Below are 20164 nucleotides of genomic sequence, written 5' to 3'. Positions count from 1 at the left end.
GGAGGCCAGATCAAAACTATGCTTTTGTAAAGAGTTTGTTGCTGTTTTCCCCCTAAGTGTAATAGGAAACCACTAAAATGTCTTAAACAAAAAAAATTTAAGACCCTTAAATTTATACCATGACTGTTACATGGAGTCAGTTATTTGGAAAAGTAAGAACATACAGAGAGATCAGTTAGGAGCAGATGGAGATCATGATGTTTAAATCAGTTGGTATCAATGGAGATGGAGAAAAGTAGGAGAATTTGAGTTATGTTTGACAGTATATAGACAGGATTTGCTGACAGACTGGTTTTCAGGTTTGATGAAAAGAACAATTATGGCAACTCCTGGGTTTGGGGCTTCAGTAAATAGTAAATAGCAATGCCTTTTAAAGACATGAGAAATAATGGGAAAGGAAGAAGTTTAGATGGAAGATAAAGAGTTTCATTTTGAATACATTAAATTTGAGATGTACACAGAACAGATGAGAGAAGTCAAGGAGGCAACTGAACTAATGGGACTAGAATTTAGGGAAGAGGTCATTATTATCTTATTAATATCAGTAAACTCAAAAGGCCAAAAACAAAAGAAAAAATTTCATATGAATCTATTCCTTTCCAGGCTTATTGATAAGGCTTATTTTCCTTTCCAAACTTTACATTACTCAACTGTCTCAAGCAGAATTGCTATCATTTCCATTTCTGCCCCCTTGGCATTTAATAACTTACAGCATTGTATTACAGTCTGCCACACACTGCTGTGACTTATATAGTTTATCCTGCCCTGCTCAATGTAAGCAACATGAGAACTGTGTCTTTGTATAGCTTTTAGCATCTGACAAATCCTTGCACTACAGGAAGTTCAAAAAGCATTTTGCTGCATTGACTGAGATGAATATATATAAAATAACAGTATGCATACAGTTTAACCAAACAGGATCAAAGGAATTTAAGATGAAGTATAATATAAATAAATTTTCTTACCAGCAAGTCCTGTTTCCAAGGCATAATCAATATGTTCAATACATAAAAATTCCACAAGAATGGTAAAAATTCTAAAGGCATTCCTTGGTAAATCAGAAGGATCAGAGAGCTTTAAAAAGAAAAACCAAATACATCAATCCTCAGGTTTACCCTTAAAAAAAAAAAAAAAAAAAAAAAGGCAACTTTTTTTTTTTTAAAAGCAATCTACTTTGTATAAGATATAGTGCTCTGGTGTCAAATGGTAACTTAAATCTCTTCCACCCACCCAAAACGCCTTTCTTATATACATATAGTTACAGTGCTCCATATTTGTCTACAATTCTCCCAGCTTAAATAAGATTACTGTTTTCTGACCTGGATTGCAATCCATGTTAACCGTGACAGGAAAGAAAGAAAAGGAGAGAGAACCAATAGAAAAGAAAATCTAAGGTGCACATTAAAGCCAAGTATGTTTTAAAGAAATACACACAAACATAACATACACATAAGTACATATAATAAAGTACACCCAACTGCCATGTAAAATGCCTTTCTTAATGTCATAGTAAAAGAAGTCTGAGAGTCACCTATTGAATAAAAGCTATTCTGGTAAAACTCAGAACCAGAAAGGATTCTTCATTTTATTGGAGGGTGGGGACAGGAAAATCAATAACAGACACTATAAAATAGGTCAGGTTCAATCCCACCTTCCTCACTTCCCATTGAGTGAACCCTTGAGATGTTATTTAACCCCACCAAATCTCAATTTCTTCATCTGTAAGGTAGGAATAGTACTAATGGTACTTATATCCTAGCCTTGAGATGAAAATAAAGTATGAAAATACATATAAGATATTTTGAGCTTAGTGTCTGGCACATAAGTTCACAACAATAAATGTTCATTTTGATGTTGATGTTGCTGCTGATTAACTACTTAGTAAAAGAATCATTAGTAGTTATGCTGAGAAAATTAAATCCCTCTTAAAATGTTGGAAAATAACCTCTCAACTTCTTGTAACTGCTGCCTACATTATTAATCAATTGACTGTTGCCTATTTGTTGTCTCTATTCACGCTCCCTCTGAGAGTAATGCTTGTTATCTGATATATACAGCTGGGTGTTTAAAAGTGCATAACCCACTTTAAATTCTCTAAATCTCTACTGCTTATAGTTATGACTTTGGTATTACTTGATTCCCTTGTTGGTCTTAATACTACCCCAACTTTTACCCTTCTCTACCACAACTCTCACCTCCCTTCTTTGTTCAATGCTTTACAAATGTCTTTAGCAAGCCATTTTCCACATTCCTCCTCTCTACATCCATATATTCACGCATAATTGAAAGAAGAAGTAGACTGAAAAAGTTGTAAGGATATACAAGACAAAAATAACTGTTAACCAATTGGACCTAAATGACATTCATAGAACATGCTATCCAACATTAGGATATACATTTTCTTTAGGTATTCAGAAAACATTTACCAAGATGGATCATATTCTGGGCTAAAAAACAAGTCTCAATAAATTTAAAATGGATTCACATCACACAAAATACATCCTCTATCCACAACAGAATCAAACTGAAATCATTAACAGAAGATATCTAAAAAATCCTCTAATATCTGGAAATGATATAACATACTTCTAAGCTACTCTTCAGTCAACAGAAATCAAAAAGGAAATTTAAAAGTATTTTGAACTGAATGAAAATAAACACAACAAATAAAAATTTATTGTATGAAGCTAAAGCAGTATCTTAAAGAGAGAGTTAGAAGATTAAATCCTTATATCAGAAAATAAGAAGGGTCTCTAATCACTGATCTCACCTTCCACCTTAAAAACTAGATAAAGAAGATCAAATGAAGCCCAGGTAAGCAGAAGGAAAAGAAATAATAAAGAGTGGACATCCATGAAATACAAAACAGGAAAATCAATGATACCAAAGCTGATTCTCCAGGGAAACTAATAAACTGATAAACCTATATCACACACACAAGACACAAATCATCAAAAATGAATAGGTGACATCACTATAGATTCAACAGGTTTTAAAAAGATAATAAGCTACTATATATGTAATAAACAAGAAAGTCATAGTGTAAAGTACAGCAAACTATATTCAATACCTTATAATGACCTATAATGAAAAAGAATATACATATTATATATAATATATATAATATATACATAATTGGATCACTTTGCTATACACCAGAAATTAACACAAAACTTTAAACAATTTTTTTCAATTAAAAAACACATACACACACACAAAAATCAACTGAACATTAAAAAAAAGGATAAGACAATAACATGAACAACTTAATCCCCCAAAATTCAACAATCTGTGTGAAATATACAAATCTTAAAGGACACAAACTACCAAAGCTCACTTTAAAAGAAATAGGTAACTAAAATAGTTCCATATCTACTAAAGAAGTTGAATTTGTAGCTAAAAATACTCACAAATTTAAAAACTACAGGCACAAAAGACTTCACTAAGTTCTACCAAATATTTAAGGAAGATATAACACTGATTTTACACAAACTCTTCTAGAAAATTAAAGAGGAAGGAATATTTCCAACTCATTCTATGAGGCCAACATTACCTTGATACCAAAGCTACAAAGACATTATGAGAAAAAAATATGTATAAATCAATATCCTTTGTGAACACAAACACAAAAACAGAAACAAAAGTTTAGTAAACCTAATCCAACAATACATAAATAGGACAATACATGATGACCAAGGGGAGTTTATTAAAAGAATGCAAGGTTAACATTTGGAAATGTATCAACGTAATTCACATTAACAGAATAACAACAACAAAAAAGCATTTGACAAAGCCTAATATCCATCCCTATAAAAACACCTAGAAAATTATGAATAAAAGAATTTCCTTAATCTGATAAAGAGCATCTATGAAAAACAAATGGGTCCTAATCAAACAGGGTTTCTCTGGTGGCTAAGTGGTAAAGACTCCGCCTGCAATGCAAGAGACTCAGGTTCCATCTCTGGTCAGGAAGATCCCCTGGAGTAGGAAATGGCAACCCACTCCAGTATTCTTGCGGAGGAGCCTGGTAGGCTACAGTTCGTGGGACTGCAAAGAATCGGACCCAACTAAGCACACGCACACACATATATGTATACGAGTGTATGTATATGTATGTGTGTGTGTATGGAACTAGAGGTTATCATACTAAGTGAAGTAAGTCAGATAAAGACAAACATCACACAATATAGCTTATTTGCAGAATCTAAAAGAAAAAGAAGACACAAATGAACTTATTTTCAAAACAGAAAGAGACTCACAGACACAGAAAACAAACATATGGTTACCAAAGGGAAAAAGGGGATGGGGAGGGATAAATTGTGAGGCTGGGATTAACATATACACACAACTATGTATAAAACAGACAACCAACAATGACCTACTATATAGCACAGGGAACTATACTCAATATTGTATAACAATCTATAAAGGAAAATATATATACACACACATATATATACACACATAAATATACGTATAGCTGAACTGCTATGCTGTACACCTAAAACTTAGGCTTCTCTGGTGGCTCAGACAGTCAAGTCTGCCTGCAGTGCAGGGGACCTGGGTTCAATTCCTAGGTTGGGAAGATACCCGAGAAGGTAATGGCTAGCCACTCCAGTATTTGTGCCTGGAAAATCCCATGGACAGAGGAGTCTGGTGGACGACAGTCCATGGGGTTACAAAGAGTCAGATGTGACAGAGCTACTAACACACACACACACACGCGCACACACATTCTTAAACTTACATGATATTATAAATCAACTATATTTCAATAAAAAATTATTTAAAAAAGGAAAACCTACAGTTGGAATCATATTAATGATAAAAGACAATACTTTGAGAATAATGCAAGGTGTATGCTCTTGCCATTTATATTCAGCATTATAGTAGAAGCTCTGACCAGTGCAACAAAGCAAGAGAACAAAGCAGGCATCTATATTGAAAAGAATAAGTTAAAACTGACTTTATTGGCAGAAAACATAATACTCTATACAGAAAATCCTATTGAATCTACAAGAAACATTATTAGAATAAGTGAGTTAGGTCAGGTTGAAGGTATAAAATCAACATATAAAAATCAACTGTATCTGAAAACTCAGTTTTGCTAAAATGTCACTTCTCCATAAATAGAACTATAGATTCAAAGTAACTTCAGTCAAAATACCAAACTTCTTTCCCCCCAGAAACTGACAAATTGATCATGTGAATTATATGAAAATGCCTCCTATGGAAATGTTAGAGGATTTTCACTACTTGATGCAAGATTTATAGTTATAGTGATCAAAAATGTGTAGTATTAAATTCTCAGAAGAAAACACAGGCAGCATGCTCTTTGACATAAGTCTTAGTGATATTTTTCCAATCTGTCTCCTAAAGCAAGAGAAGAGAAACAAAAGCAAAAATAAAATGGCACACAATCAAACTTAAAAGCTTAGCACAGCAAAGGAAACCATCAGCAAAACAAAAAGGCAACACACTGAATGGGAAAAGATATTTGCAAATGATATGCAAGGTAAGAGGTTATTAATATCCAGAAATATTAAAAAGTCATATAATTCAATATTTTTTTTAAAAACTGATTAAAACTTGGGCAGAGAATCTGAATAGACATTTTTCCAAAGGTGACACACAGATGGCCAGCAGGCAGAAGAAAAGATCCTCAACATCATTAATCATCAGAGAAATGCAAATCAAACACACACCTCATACAGAATGGCTATCAAGTCTACAAACAACAAGTGTTGGCAAGGATGTGGAGAAAAGGGAACCCTAGTAAAATGTTAGTAGGAACGTAAATTGGTATAGCCACTATGAAAAACAGTATGGAGGTTCCTCAAACAACTGACAGTAGAATTATCATAAGATCCAACAATTCCACACCTGGGTACACAGCAAAAAACAAAAACACTAACCCAAAAAGATACATTCATCCCAGTGTTCACAGCAGCATTATTTACAATTGCCAAGATAGGGAAGCAACCTAAGTGCCATTACCAGATGAATGGATAAGAATATGTGGTAATATATACAGAATGGAGTACTACTCAGCCATAAAAAATTGAAATTTTGCCATTTACAGCAACATGGAAGGACCTGCACAGCACTATGCTAAGTGAAATAAATCAGAGGAATAGTGTATGATATCACATATGTGGAATCTAAAAAATACAACAAACTAGTGAATTTAACAAAGAAGAAGCAGACTCATAGAGACAGAGAACAAACTAGTGGTTACCACTGTAGGGGGATATATGGATATGGTGTAGGAGACACAAACTATTGGGCATAAGACAGGCTCAAGGTATTGTACGACGTGGAGAATATAGCCAATATTTTGTAGTAACTATAAATAGAGAGTAACCTTTCAAAATCATATAAAAATTAAAAAAAAAAATTTTTAAAGAAAGAAAACTTAAAGGAAACAAATACAATAAAAGAAAATATAAAAGGAAATCTTTGTGACCTTAGGTTAGGCAAGGATTCCTTATATATGATATCAAAAATACCTCCCATAACAGAAAAGTGTCAAAGTTAATAACTTCTATTCTTTGAAATACTGTTTAGATATGAAAAAGACAAACCACAGACTGAAAAAAAAAATCTGCACATTAGGTATTTGATAAATGAGTTTTTCCCTGGTGGCTCAGACAGTAAAGCGTCTGCCTGCAGTGCAGGAGACCCAGGTTCGATTCCTGGATTGGGAAGATCCCCTGAAGAAGGCAATGGCAACCCACTCCAGTACTCTTGCCTGGAAAATTCCATGGATGGAGGAGCCTGGTAGGCTACAGTCCATAGGGTTGCAAAGAGCTGGACACGACTGAGCAACTTCACTTTAAATTAAAAAAAAAAAAAATGAGTCTTAACTACATATACAACTGTCAAGAAATAAGAACCCAATTTTTAAAAATGTTACTAAGGAGAAATGAAAGCATATGTCTGCATAAAGATACATAATGAATGTTCAAAGCAGCTTCATTTTTAACCAAACACTGGAGCCAATCTAAACTGCCATCAATAGGTAAGTGGATAAGCAAAACAGTGAAGAATCTGCCTTTAATGCAGGAGACCACGGTTCAATCCCTGGGTCGAGAAGATCCCCGAGTGAAGAAAACAGCTACCCACTCTAGTATTCTTGCCTGGAGAATGCCATGGATGGAGAAGCCCATGGGTCACAAAGAGTCAGACATGACTGAGCAACTAACACTTTCACTTCTTTTCCATGCAATAAAATACTATTCAGCAATAAAAGAACGTACTAATACACACAACATGAATGAATTTCAAAACATTTATGCTGGGTTAAAGAATCCAGAAACACATGTATATACTACATTATAATCCCATTTATTAAAAATTCTAGAAAATTAATCAACTTCTTGAAAAATCCTATTTAGTTTTCAAGACTCAGTCCTGAATCTTGACAACTTCTTTTTGACAACTAATCTACAGTGAAGGAGGTCACGGTTGCCTGAGGACAGAAACAAGGGAGGAGAAAAGGAGAATTTACAAGTAGAAAAGGAAACTTTGGGGGTGATGATCTGTTCATTACTTTGATTGCACTATAGCTTCATAAATGTACACATAATTTACCAAAGTTACCAAACTGTATAGTTCAAATACATGCAGTCTACTGAATGTCAATTATATCTCGACATTACTAAGCTTTTTAAAAAAGAAAAATACACCCAATCTTCTCATTACACTGCCCTGTTTTATATCCTTTAATATTTCCATCAACATCTAACAGGGTCAAGGCCAAATTTCTAAGTATGGTATAGAAAGAATTTTTGTCTACATTTTCAAATTCCCGTCTCATTATTCTCCCCATATCCTTTTACAGTTCAAGCATTTCATGCTGCATGATTGTTCTCTGTATATGTCTTTGTGCATGTAATATTCTCTTTTCCTGAAACCGCCTGCCAGAATCTTGAAGATACCCTATTTATCTTTCAAGACCCAGACCTCAAATGTCCTCTCCTTTTTGAAATCTTCCCTGAAAAATACTCGTCCTTAATTCCTTAACCAGTCAGAGCCAGCTGCTTCCTCTTTAAGTCTCAACAGTGTGTATCTGTTGTTGTGCTGTTCAGTCACCCAGTCCTGTTCAACTCTGCAACCCCATGGACTGCAGCACGCCAGGCCTCCCTGTCCCTCACCATCTCCAGTTTGCCCAAGTTCATGTCCATCACATCGGTGATGCCATCCAGCCATTTCGTCCTCTGATGCTCTCTTTTCCTTCTGCCCTCAATCTTTTCCAGTAACAGGGACTTTTCCAATGAGTCAGCTGTTCACATCAGATGACCAAAATACTGGAGCTTTAGCTTTAGCATCAGTCTTTCCAAAGAGTATTCGGGGTTGATTTCCTTTAAGATTGACTGGTTTGATCTCTTTGCTGTCCAAGGTATTCTCAGGAGTCTTCTCCAGCACCACAGTTCGAAGGCATAAATTCTTAGTGCTCTGCCTTCTTTACAGTCCAGCTCTCCCAACGGTACATGACCAATGGGAAGACCACAGCCTTGACTATACGGACCTTTGTCAGCAGAGTATATACTGTCTAGGTCTGTTCACAGCTTTCCTGCCAAGAAGCAATTGTCTTCTGATTTCATGGCTACAGTCACCATCCGCAGTGATTTTAGAGCCCAAGAAGAGGAAATCTGTCACTATATACATAGTGTATATCTACTTGCACTAATTCTTTATATATCTACCTCTTTTCTCACTATTCAAAAGTAATGTGTATGTTTTGTACTTATAACCTTAATGCCTAACATGTCAGGTGGTACAAAGTAAACAGAAAATAATGTTTTGTTAGATCAGACTGCAATGAATTAAACTGATTTTCAATTTTGTCTTTATCCAGACAGAAGGTTGTGATTTAGATCTAGTTACTGAGTGTGACTCAAGAGCTTCCCAGGTGGTGCTAGTGGTAAAGAACTTGCCTGCCAATGCTGGAGATACAAGAGACCTAGCTTCAATCCCTGGGTTGGAAAGATCCCCTGGAGAAGGGCATGGCAACCCACTCCAGTATTCTTGCCTAGAGAATCCCTTGGACAGAGGAGACTGGTGGGCTACACCCAGGGTTGCAAAGAGTTGGACACGACTACAGTGACTAAGCACACACTGTGACTCAAAACAATAAATATGTTGACAGCTTCAGGTTTGATGATCTGATGGTATAGAAATATTTTAACATATTTCCAGTATTCAGAAGAGTAGAGCTATTACTGTATCAAATACAGCCATCACATACCCTGAGGTGTCATATCTTAACATTTTCCAAATGTACTTCAGATTTTTTTCTTCTGTGGTGGCAGGGGCAGTCCAACATTATAAAGTGCCTTACGTATTCCTCCCAAGACAACCACTACTCTCAAACTGTTTATCACACCCATGTTGTGCATGCTCCTGAACAAACTATTTTTACTTTTTAGAACTTTATATTGTGGTATAATACATATATCTTTCCCCATCTTGCTCTTTCCACTAAACATTATATTTTTGAGATTTACTCATGCTGACACATGTAACTCTAGTTTAGTCATTTAAATTGGTATATTAGCTTTCCAGTATATGAACAATGTCACTTTATCAATTCTTTCTACAGCACACTTAGTTTGGTTCTAATTTTTCACCATGACAAACAATGTAGCTTATGATGTTAGACATGTCCTGTGAACTTACAAATTCTTTAAGAAATTAACAAATTACTCTCCAAAGTATACCGATTATTACTTCCACTGGCAGTGTATAAGAACTTCTATTGCTCCATATCCTTACCAAGAGTATCAACAAAATTTTTGCCAACCTATTGATAATTAGTATTTTCCCTGTCTTAAGTTTCATTTCCCACCACTGAGACTAAATATCTTATTGATAACTCACATTTTCTGTATTTATGTATAGCCTTTGACTTGTTTTCTATCGATTTATATTTATATTTAGTCTATATTGATCCATCAATATATACAGACCACATACATCATACAAATAAAAAATTATGACTACCTCAACTCTCAATTTCATACTTAAGAAATATGTAGTTCAGCTTCTTCCTCTGTAAAACAGAGATAACAACCTCACAGAAATATTACAATGACTAAATGAGTTAATGCATACTTAAAGTGCTTGGAATAGTGCCTGGAACATAGTATGTGCTATACAATTACTAACAAGTATTATTTGTTTTATAAATCTTCTGCTAGTAAAACTGGTTAAAGCCTTCTTTTCACACCCTGGCTTAATTGTTTACTTTGTTGAAGTGTGTTTGTTGAAGGCAATCTAAATTTTTAATGGAGTCAGTTTTTCCTTTCCTTTGATATCTGTTCTTAAAACATCTTTCTCTCCCTAATGCTGTATTTCTTTATGATATGGTTCTAACCCTCACTTTCATATTTTAATATCTCACTGAAGAAAATTTGGAATCTTCATTTAAAATCACATTAAAATATACTTCTAAACAATTTAAAAATAATTCTGTTCCCTAAACAAAAATCCTACTTTTTTATTACGATAAACAGGTGTTCATAACCATCTTAGTATAGACAAGCAAAACTTAAAATACATAGCTATATATAAATTAAATACATGTACAATTCTTACCCTATGACATCTTTCAAAGGCTTGTTTGGTTTCTTGCAAAAGATTAACCACCACTTCCTGGGACAGGAAAGTCTCTCCATGAGTATCAATACTCGGCCCCAGTGGTAAGTTAGTGCGTTGTCTAATTCTCTCTTTCAGATCTTGAATACTAGTGCACAATAGAAACAAATGAAAAAAGAAAACTAATATACATAGATTTCAATGTCAAGTACTCTCAAACTTAGTATACATGAACTAATAAAAAGAAAAATGGACCAATAGCAGGAGACCTAAAACTTCTAATTTCAATAAGTAATTCTGTAAAGTGAAGCAAGCATTAATCTCTAAATAGAAGACTATCATATGAAAAGTGAGTAGATTTGCAGTTATTATCTCTAAAGTCTCTTTTAGGTCTACAATTCTGACTCAATATTTAGCTCTATAATTCTGACTCATTAGCCAAAAACTTCTTGTTTGGTTTCCTAAGGAAGTAGGCTTTTCGAAGTAAGCTAATATTTCAGAAAATTAAATGGCCCTGCTTAAAACAAACTTTAAAATTTTAAAGCTTTTTAAATATACTACTTAAGCATATTGTACACTTCTTTATTACTATTAAACATAATTTAGCTTTTCTAAATGACTAAGGGTTATTAAGAACATTTATTATAGTTATAGAAGGCTAGATTACTTTTGTTCCTATTTATAGAATATATAGCTCCAGATTGTGAACTTTAAAAAAAAATTCTTATGGTTGTTTTTTAGCTTTTCTCTTTTACTTGCTGCCTTTCAGATGTCACTTCTTATTCCTAGTTATAATCTCTCCATGATCATTATTTAATATATAACAAGCTGGGAAATAAGAAGCTGATTTAGCTATGAATATTATATGAACCATCAACTCTGATGGTTCACAAAAGTCATTTTGATTCATCCTAGAATCAACTAAATTCCAGATAGGTAAGATCTAGATTACTGAGCTGCCAATGAATTCTTATAGCAAATCATTTTATTTTCTCCTAGGATATGAGTAAATTCAAGTTTTAATGTATTAAACAAGTTCATGCCCAAGTCATTTAAAAAGCTCAGGGTATCAATTTGCAGGGGTTTTTATTCTTTTTAACCACACCTGCAACAGCAGCAATGAAACAATTTACTTCCTAATAGCCTGGAATAATTAACTCAGTCTGAAAAAAGGAAAGGGGGGAGGATGGGAGGAACTCTTTATGGCACTGGTATTCTGTTTTATATTTTAATAATGTTAAAATATTTCAACATGTGGCTAAAAAGACAGGATTTGATGAATGGTATAAAAAAACTGATAATTCTTCAAAGAAAATTCTAATGACTATCAATATTTCACAAGTTGCCCAAATATAAAAATGTTTTTAATATCTTTAGTTTTAACTATAACATTTAACAAAAACACTTACCCTCCTGTGCCAATGGATCTCTTTTGATGGTTTTTTGAATCATAATAGCGCTGTAGGATCATAGCACTTCTGCTTTTCAAATAGCCAGTCTCTATTTCAATGTAGCTCTCCAAATAGGAAATGAAAATGGACTTGATAAGCTTAGACAAGAAAGTCTGTTTATCAGTACCTAAGTTAAACTCCATCAACTTGCTGGAAAGATTTGTGGTTCTTTTCATGGAAAAGAGGGGGAAAAGATAAATGTATATTTTAGGTATGGTAATAATATTAAAAAATACATATTTTTCCAATGTGACTTTTGAAAAACTTACATTAAACCACCATTTCTTAAACCCTGGGAAATTACTTAGGATGGAGAGAGCAATTGCATAAGGTTATATAAATACATTAAGTAGAATGTATATTACAAATATCATGGTTTTGAAAACTGCCATAAACTCCTAGAGATAACTCAACAAGAGGAAACTGAGGCAACCAACCAGTCTAGAAATGGCAACAATGCCAGAATGGCTTCAAGTATGCCATTCATGACATGGTACCAAGTCAAAATACTTCCTCTGTTCATTCTCTTCTCTGGACTTGCCTCTAATTTTCTGTTTCTCACTGCTGAAGATAGACTCACAACAGTGCTGCTGTTGAAACAGACTTCCTGATTATAGCTACTTTTGAAAACCCTCTTCTCAAAATGACAATGAAGAAAAGCAACAGGACTGGAAAAAAACTCCACATGAAGCTTCTACACAGTGTAACATTGCCATTTACAAAATACAAGACAAATTTTCACATCAGAGTTAAGTCTGAAACCATCATTGGTTAAGAATTTGTCACTTCTTTTCTCAACTTCTAAAGCGTTAATGAAAATAAATGTAATTATTACTCATTCTTAAAAAAATTAAACAATAATGAACTAGTTTACAATTAAGATCAAAAACATAATTCTCAGGTCTTAGTTTAAACAAGACTTAGTCATAGTCAGGTCTTAGTTTATACTTCATTAAAGTATATTAACATAAAGCATAATATCTAATAGTTAACATGCTAAGAAAGATACTCATACAATACTAGTCTATACAGCCAAGTATTTAATGCTAAAAGCTACATTGCTATCTGACAAACTGTTATTCAAAAACACCTGAATATTTCCCAATTTTCTATTTGAAGAAAAGTAAAGGTGAGATATTACTATTTTCTAATAATTAAAAATATACCTTGTGTATAAATCATAGAGACTTTTGAGATACTGCTCTGCATCAGACTTCCAACATTCTTGTAACTGGTCTTTCACAAAGCTCTAAAAAGAAAAGTCAACATTCTGTTAATTAAATAAATATTAAATTATATAGTCAACATTTTTTTCCTCTAGAATTACTCCATTTTCTTGATCTGTTCTGACTTAAAATCCAGCGGCAAAGGCAATGCATAGGAAATAGACCAATATAAAAAAAATTAAAAAACAGGTTTTTAGTTTACTGCTTCTCATATTTACTTGTACATTTATATCAGTGTTGGGACTAAACATTAAGAATCTCAAATATCTTGTCTTTTGAAAAAAATACCAAAAAACAACACTTTAAGCTATATCAATATGGTCAATTCTTTAAAGTAGCATTTCCCAAACTGTAAATAACACTACTGTCCTTTGAGACACTAAGAGACATTACTATAAAATTGGGAAAGGCAGTACATTACATTTCCACTTCTAGAGGATCACAATATATATTAGTACCTCTAAAGGATATTAAAAGTTGTGTTTTTAAAACAATATTTATTTAACACTGCTGAATCTATTGGTAAACAGTTTAGGAAATGTTGCCTTAAAATACAGAGCTATGGAAGTAAAGGCTGTAAACGAAACATTCAGAGTTTTTTCTTTTCATGTCAGTGCCATATGACAAAAAATTCTACAGATCTTGTAATTCTTGTTCAAATTTACTTTACTAAGGTAAAATAAGGTAAGCAATGTCAATGCTAAGTATCATTCTTAGCATTTCAAAATGCTATCGATTGGTCAAGGTGAGAGCCCAGTGAATATTAAAATCTGAGGCTAATCTTTCACACCTGTTAACACTACTACTGATACACATGTAATTTCAAACACATGCTCTGATGACCGTGAGTGGCACCTTTTAACACTTTGTTTTAAAGCTCAACACTGTCACTCCTTTCCCCTATACTTAATAAGTGAATTGCTGTTCCTAAGGATATTACACAAATAAACTCAATTTTTAAAAACTTTTAAAACAGAGGGAAAAAAACACATACAGTCTTAAGAACTACTTAGTCACTGTTTAAAATTACCTGTAGTTTGATTTCAAATACATTTTGAATAAGTTTAGCCAGTACTGTTTCTGGATTACTAAAGATATCTCCAACTTGTTTGTTTACCCGTTGACAGAGTACTGCTGCATCTTCAAATATATCGTTTCTCAAGTAAGCACCCTAAAGAGCAGAGGAATTTTATATAATGAATATATAATTTAAAATGCTTTTTAAAACACAAATTAGCATAAAATCAAATCAAATGAAGTGTACTGTTATGTTACCTCCTGGCACTGCTTTATATAAACATCAACACAATGAGAATAACCCTAAGAAGAAGAGAGAAATACACATCACTTTTTTGGTTAGTTATAACAACAATAACAACGTCAATAAAAGAGGTATTATATATAATAAAGCTATCTCTATGCCTCAATAAATGGTCAGCAGTAACAGCTACTCTCTGGTTTCTGTATTCCAGTGGACACTTAAGGTCAAGCCTTCTTGCTTTTGAATTATTTCATAAAATGTTTGACTAAAAAAAACAATAAACAGCCAGAAGGGAGACAATTTTCTACATCAAACTATATAAAAATTCAGTGATAGTTTTATTAATAGTATTAATATTAATTAATAATAAGTATTAATAGTACTGAATATAAGATCTTTAAGACCTAGGATTTAGTATCATTTCTGGAGAAACATAAAAAATATACATTCAAATTATTCCAAACAATGAAAATTAACACTGTGATACACTAAAACAACAGGGCAAAATCACAGACCGTAAAACACCCTGGTGGTTCAGTGGTAAAAATGTGCCTGCCAATGCAGGAGACACGGGTTCAGTCCCTGGGTGGGGAAGATCCTCCAGAGAAAGAAACAGCAACCCACTCTAACATTATTGGCCTGGGAAATTCCATGGATAGAGGAGTCTGGCGGGTTACAGTCCATGGGGTCACAAAGAATCACAACTTAGTGACAAAACAACAACATACAGAATTCACATTATCTCTACATTCTTTAAGACTAATCTGCACTTTAAATTTTTTCTATGTACCTTAAAATGAAGTAAAACAGCTGCTACTTCTCTCATTCTGGAGATTTCACCTCTTCTTTGAGCACCAGTAAACTCCTGAATCAACTGGCATTCTAAATCATGGTATTTACCTAAAAATAGAAAGTCATTCAGCTACAATGAGACAAAGTACACAGGTTATTTGTAAGTATACGGTTTCTTTATAAATATAATGACTATGAACCTAGCTTTCTTTTAAAAGAATTGTGAAAACCATTAGATTATAGGTAGTAGATCAAAACTCTTATTATAATATACTAAGGTATATAAATCTATATTTTCAACACACACACAAAATCTTCCCAATTGGCAAAACAGATCAGCTCCTATAGTCTGACTTCCATTTACGACTATGGGAAAAACCTGGATGTCATTTCTGAAAGCAAGAGATAGGAAAAGTCTTAAACCTGACTTTAGAGAAAGAGTAAAGAGAACTATCAAACTCTTTACTAGAGTTCAAATATCTTTACCATGAACAAAGGCAGATTCAATACCAGATTATAAGACAACATGTGGTATTTGATTCACTACATTCTTGGGGCTATTACGGTACACTTTTGGCAAAACAGATGATTTTTGAACTTCAGCGAGTTCCTGAATAGTGACTTAGAGCCTAGAAATATAGTGACTATTAAAGAAATCTGGAATGATCTGCCTAAAATACAATCTAAAGAACAAGTTTCAAGCTACCATGTACGGAGTTAAATAGGTACTAAAACGGTCATATGAGCTTTTTTTTAAAAAAAAGAGAGAGACAGGTTATGTATGGATACAAAAACAATGTCTAAGATATGCTGTTAAAAACACAAGGTATCAAGCTATTTGTATAGAATGCCACCAATTTTAAAATACCTGGAGACCATATTAAAAAATTCTACATATTATATACATCATTTATGTTCTATGCTTATATCAAGATATCCATAGAGTACTATGGAAGAATACACAAGAAACAGATAATATTTAGTAGCTGTTTCAAGGAAGAGGAATCAAATTCACGGATTGGGTGGGAGGATGACATTGTTCCCACTCTCTTCCTTTACGATTTTCTTTTATAAAAGTAGTTTGATCACCTATCCAAAACAATTAAATAAATAGAACCCCACTTACTTGCAATTTTAGATTTAACTTCTGAAAATCTGAAAGATAGAAACCAATGATGAAGTTCATTATTTGTGACAAATGTACCATAGTAATGTAAGGTATTAATAAAAGGGAGAATGGGGATACATTGGAATTCTCCATACTAAATGTCTTCATAAAGGATAGGAGGGAGGGGAGGGAGGAAGGGAGGGGAGGGAGGAAGGGAGGGGAGGGAGGAAGGGAGGGAGAGGGAGGGTGTGGCCGAGGAAGGAGGCCAAAGACAAGGCCAGAGGGGAGAGAGTGCTGACAGGAAGCACACAATTTAACAAAGCTGAAACCCGGCAATTCAGATGAGTAGTATCTTGTTCTCACTGAGGAAATTCACACAGAATAACCAAATCCCTTTTAAAGAGGGAGGAATTCTGAACCAGACATTAATTAACTGAACCAGTCCTAACAACTGATTTATTGTCCCTACTCATATTCATTGGCATTTTAAATTCACTTGATATTTGTCTCTTTTGCCTTCTGTTGGGATTTTCTCATATGAAGTTTCATTACTGTCACTTAAAAGAAAATAAACAATAAGTATATATAAACGAAGCTGAAGCTGAAACTCCAGTACTTTGGCCACCTCATGCGAAGAGTTGACCCACTGGAAAAGACTGATGCTGGGAGGGATTGGGGGCAGGAGGAGAAGGGGACGACAGAGGATGAGATGGCTGGATGGCATCACTGACTCGATGGACGTGAGTTTGAATGAACTCCGGGAGTTGGTGATGGACAGAGAGGCCTGGCGTGCTGTGATTCATGGGGTTGCAAAGAGTTGGACACGACTGAGCGACTGAACTGAACTGATATATAAACGAGTTATTTTAAAACTGGAAAAATAAAATAGAAGCCATAAAAAGGACCCCATGTGTGTGCCTAGCATTCAACCTCTGCAAATTCAGAAACTAAAATATCAATTAAAATACACTAGAACTTTTTCAAATTATAAATATCAAAGGGGAATGCTGCTGCTGCTAAGTCACTTCAGTCATGTCCGACTCTGTGTAACTCCATAGACGGCAGCCCACCAGGCTCCCCCGTCCCTGGGATTCTCCAGGCAAGAACACTGGAGTGGGTTGCCATTTCCTTCTCCAATTCAAGAAAGTGAAAAGTAAAAGTGAAGTCGCTCAGTCGTGTCCAACTCTTAGTGACCCCATGGACTGCAGCCTACCAGGCTCCTCCATCCATGGGATTTTCCAGGCAAGAGTACTGGAGTGGGGTGCCATTGCCTTCACCGAGGGGAATGCACAACATGGAAAATTAAGGCTGAAAGATCTCACATAATTAAAGTGATAGGTGAGGGGATGGCAAAAAAGATGCCAAAGATAGATAAAGAGGCTAATAATTCAAAGAACTATACAAAATTGATATGGGCTTCCCAGGTGGCTCAGTGGTAAAGAATCTGCCTGTCAAGCAGGAGACGTGGGTTTGAATGAACCCTGGGTTGGTAAAACCCCTGGAGATGAAAATGGTAACTCGCTCCAGTATTTGTGCCTGGGAAATCCCATGGACAGAGGAGCCTGGCAGGCTATAGTCCTCGGAGTCACAGAGAGTCAAACACAACTTAGCAACTGAGCACACAGACAACAAAATTGATATATCAAAGTTGGGGTGGATCACAGAGTACAGAATACATTAGGTTATATTGATCTCTGTGAGAAAATTAAATTTGATTAGGATGTAAATTCAATTCTAAGGCTTGGGAGAGAGGTTAAAACAAAACTGTAAGAGAAGTATGTAACTGAGAAGTGGGAGAAGATGAGTATATACGTCTGATGTTTGTATGGGTGGGAGAAAATTATCATATACCCATTGTGAGCCATACATTTTATCCATTTAAGTAAATGGTTTAACTCTGAAATAAAAGCTTTTTTGTGGGTGACATTAAAAATCATTGCTTATAATGTTGGACAAGCATAAGAGTATCAATAATAGCTAAATGATTATTACTGCTAACTCTTTATGATGACACAAAGTTCCAAGTAAAATAAAATATATTTATGGGTAGGGAATATTGGGACATAATGGGCAAACTTTAAGTACAGTAATACATTTACATTCTACTTATACTCGAGGATCTTCAAGTACCACAAAAGGATACATTATCTGTTTTAAGAGAAGATATGTTTTTCCAGATATTTAAATGGGAGAACCACTATTAATAAAATTAGAGTCTGACATTCCATGGACTAAAGGAAACCATGAAAGAATTTTCTTCTCAGTGAAGCTTCTTTAAGGTTGAAACCATTAATACCTGACTTAGCAATAGTCCTAAGGCCTGGCATCTAAAACAGGACTTTGTAACCTTAAGGTCCCTAGGAAGGAGCCTTCAGATAGGTTAAATGGTCTAAAACACCAAGAAATTGTATACAACAGTCTGTTTATCTGAACTTTTTAAAGGCAATTTCATAGCTTTCACCAGCTTTTCAGAGGTGTCCAACACTCCCAAAAGCTTAAGAACTCTCATCTAGAGGAAAAAGCAGCTCAAGAAACCATGTTTAATCTTTCTGTGCCCTTCTACACTGTTATCACAGTCCAAAAAAAAAAAGAAAATTCAAAATGTCACTTGTCAATTTCAAAATTCTCCATCAATTTTTTTTCAAAAGAAAAAGGATTGAGATTATTTCAACATATATCATTAAATTTAGTTGCTAAGAGACCATATTTTTTCAATCAACTATTGCATACTGTATCTTTTAAAGGCAGTCCTCAGTAAGTTCTTGTTGAATTAATGAGTAACACAGGTAAAAGTACAATTTTATTCCATACATTACACACCATAAAGACAAATTAACTCTTGAGAAATAAACTTGCCTATCAAAAGGTAACTCTTGGGCGATTAGGTGCAACTTCTGAATGATGTCTGCTGCCTCCTTTATCTATTAAAAAATAAAAGCAATAATTAAAAAAAAACCTTTATATGTATCAAAAAATAATTTTGTATTTAAAAATAGTAATATTCTCATATGTATGTCCACAGACTCTCACCCAAACAATTTTCTTTTAAAATACACAATAAAATCTTGTGAGCAACAGGAATACATCTGGGGTATCACCAATAATGAGTCATTGAAACATAAACATTTGTCATTATGGTATCGAAATCTTGTGATTTTATAATGCCACAATCCCTTCCCAATGAAACCTGCAGTTCAAATCTACTCTGAAAAAATTCAAATAATTGACTGCTGAAAGCGAGTTTAAGTATCTTGTGAGTTTATGAACAGGGAAACAAGATTTATGAAAATAATTCAGACCATACTGGTGCATATAGCCCACTTTAGGTGAAGAAAATAATAAAATGCTTGTCATTTAATGAACATATAAAGTTTTAAAACTTGTTAACATGAAGTCTTCTGAATAGAATATGACAAAAATGTTTGTACTTATTCAAACTGTGTAACTAAAGGATTTAGACAAGGAGTCTAAAATTTTTTAAATGTAGAAATTTGTGCTTATTCATATTAATGTATAGAGAGTTATATATGCTAACTTTTGAAAACAAATTTCAAATAAGCATTGAGTTTAATTTTGGCACACTTTTAGTAACTGATTTTATCATTCACTTTCTTTAACACTAAGAAAAAAAAAGAAAAAAAGAAAGAGACTCCTACAAACGTTGACAGAAGAGCTGAGAACCTTCAAACAGAGCTTTCTAAGTGAGTACTCATGTGAAGTCTGGCAA

The 20164-nt window shown here is 34.0% G+C and overlaps 1 protein-coding gene across 2 annotated transcripts in view; it reads right to left on the bottom strand.

The window, feature by feature from the left end:
• Positions 1–20164, bottom strand: part of EXOC5 (exocyst complex component 5) — a 53438-nt gene that overhangs the window by 13045 nt on the left and 20229 nt on the right. For both annotated transcript variants that reach the window (XM_086320535.1, XM_086320536.1), the window contains exons 5-13: positions 19294–19358; positions 16456–16484; positions 15328–15437; positions 14552–14596; positions 14307–14447; positions 13217–13299; positions 12009–12218; positions 10600–10747; positions 966–1074 (exon numbers count right to left, since the gene is read on the bottom strand). In XM_086320535.1, the coding sequence (XP_086176661.1) occupies positions 966–1074; positions 10600–10747; positions 12009–12218; positions 13217–13299; positions 14307–14447; positions 14552–14596; positions 15328–15437; positions 16456–16484; positions 19294–19358 (940 nt within the window). The remainder of the gene's footprint in view (positions 1–965; positions 1075–10599; positions 10748–12008; positions 12219–13216; positions 13300–14306; positions 14448–14551; positions 14597–15327; positions 15438–16455; positions 16485–19293; positions 19359–20164) is intronic.

This window comes from Bos grunniens, chromosome 10 (assembly GCF_055505025.1).
Source record: "Bos grunniens cultivar Pamir isolate PY7600 chromosome 10, Bosgru_T2T1.0, whole genome shotgun sequence".
Taxonomy (NCBI): Eukaryota; Metazoa; Chordata; class Mammalia; order Artiodactyla; family Bovidae; genus Bos; species Bos grunniens.
This window is presented reverse-complemented; position numbering and strand designations above follow the sequence as displayed.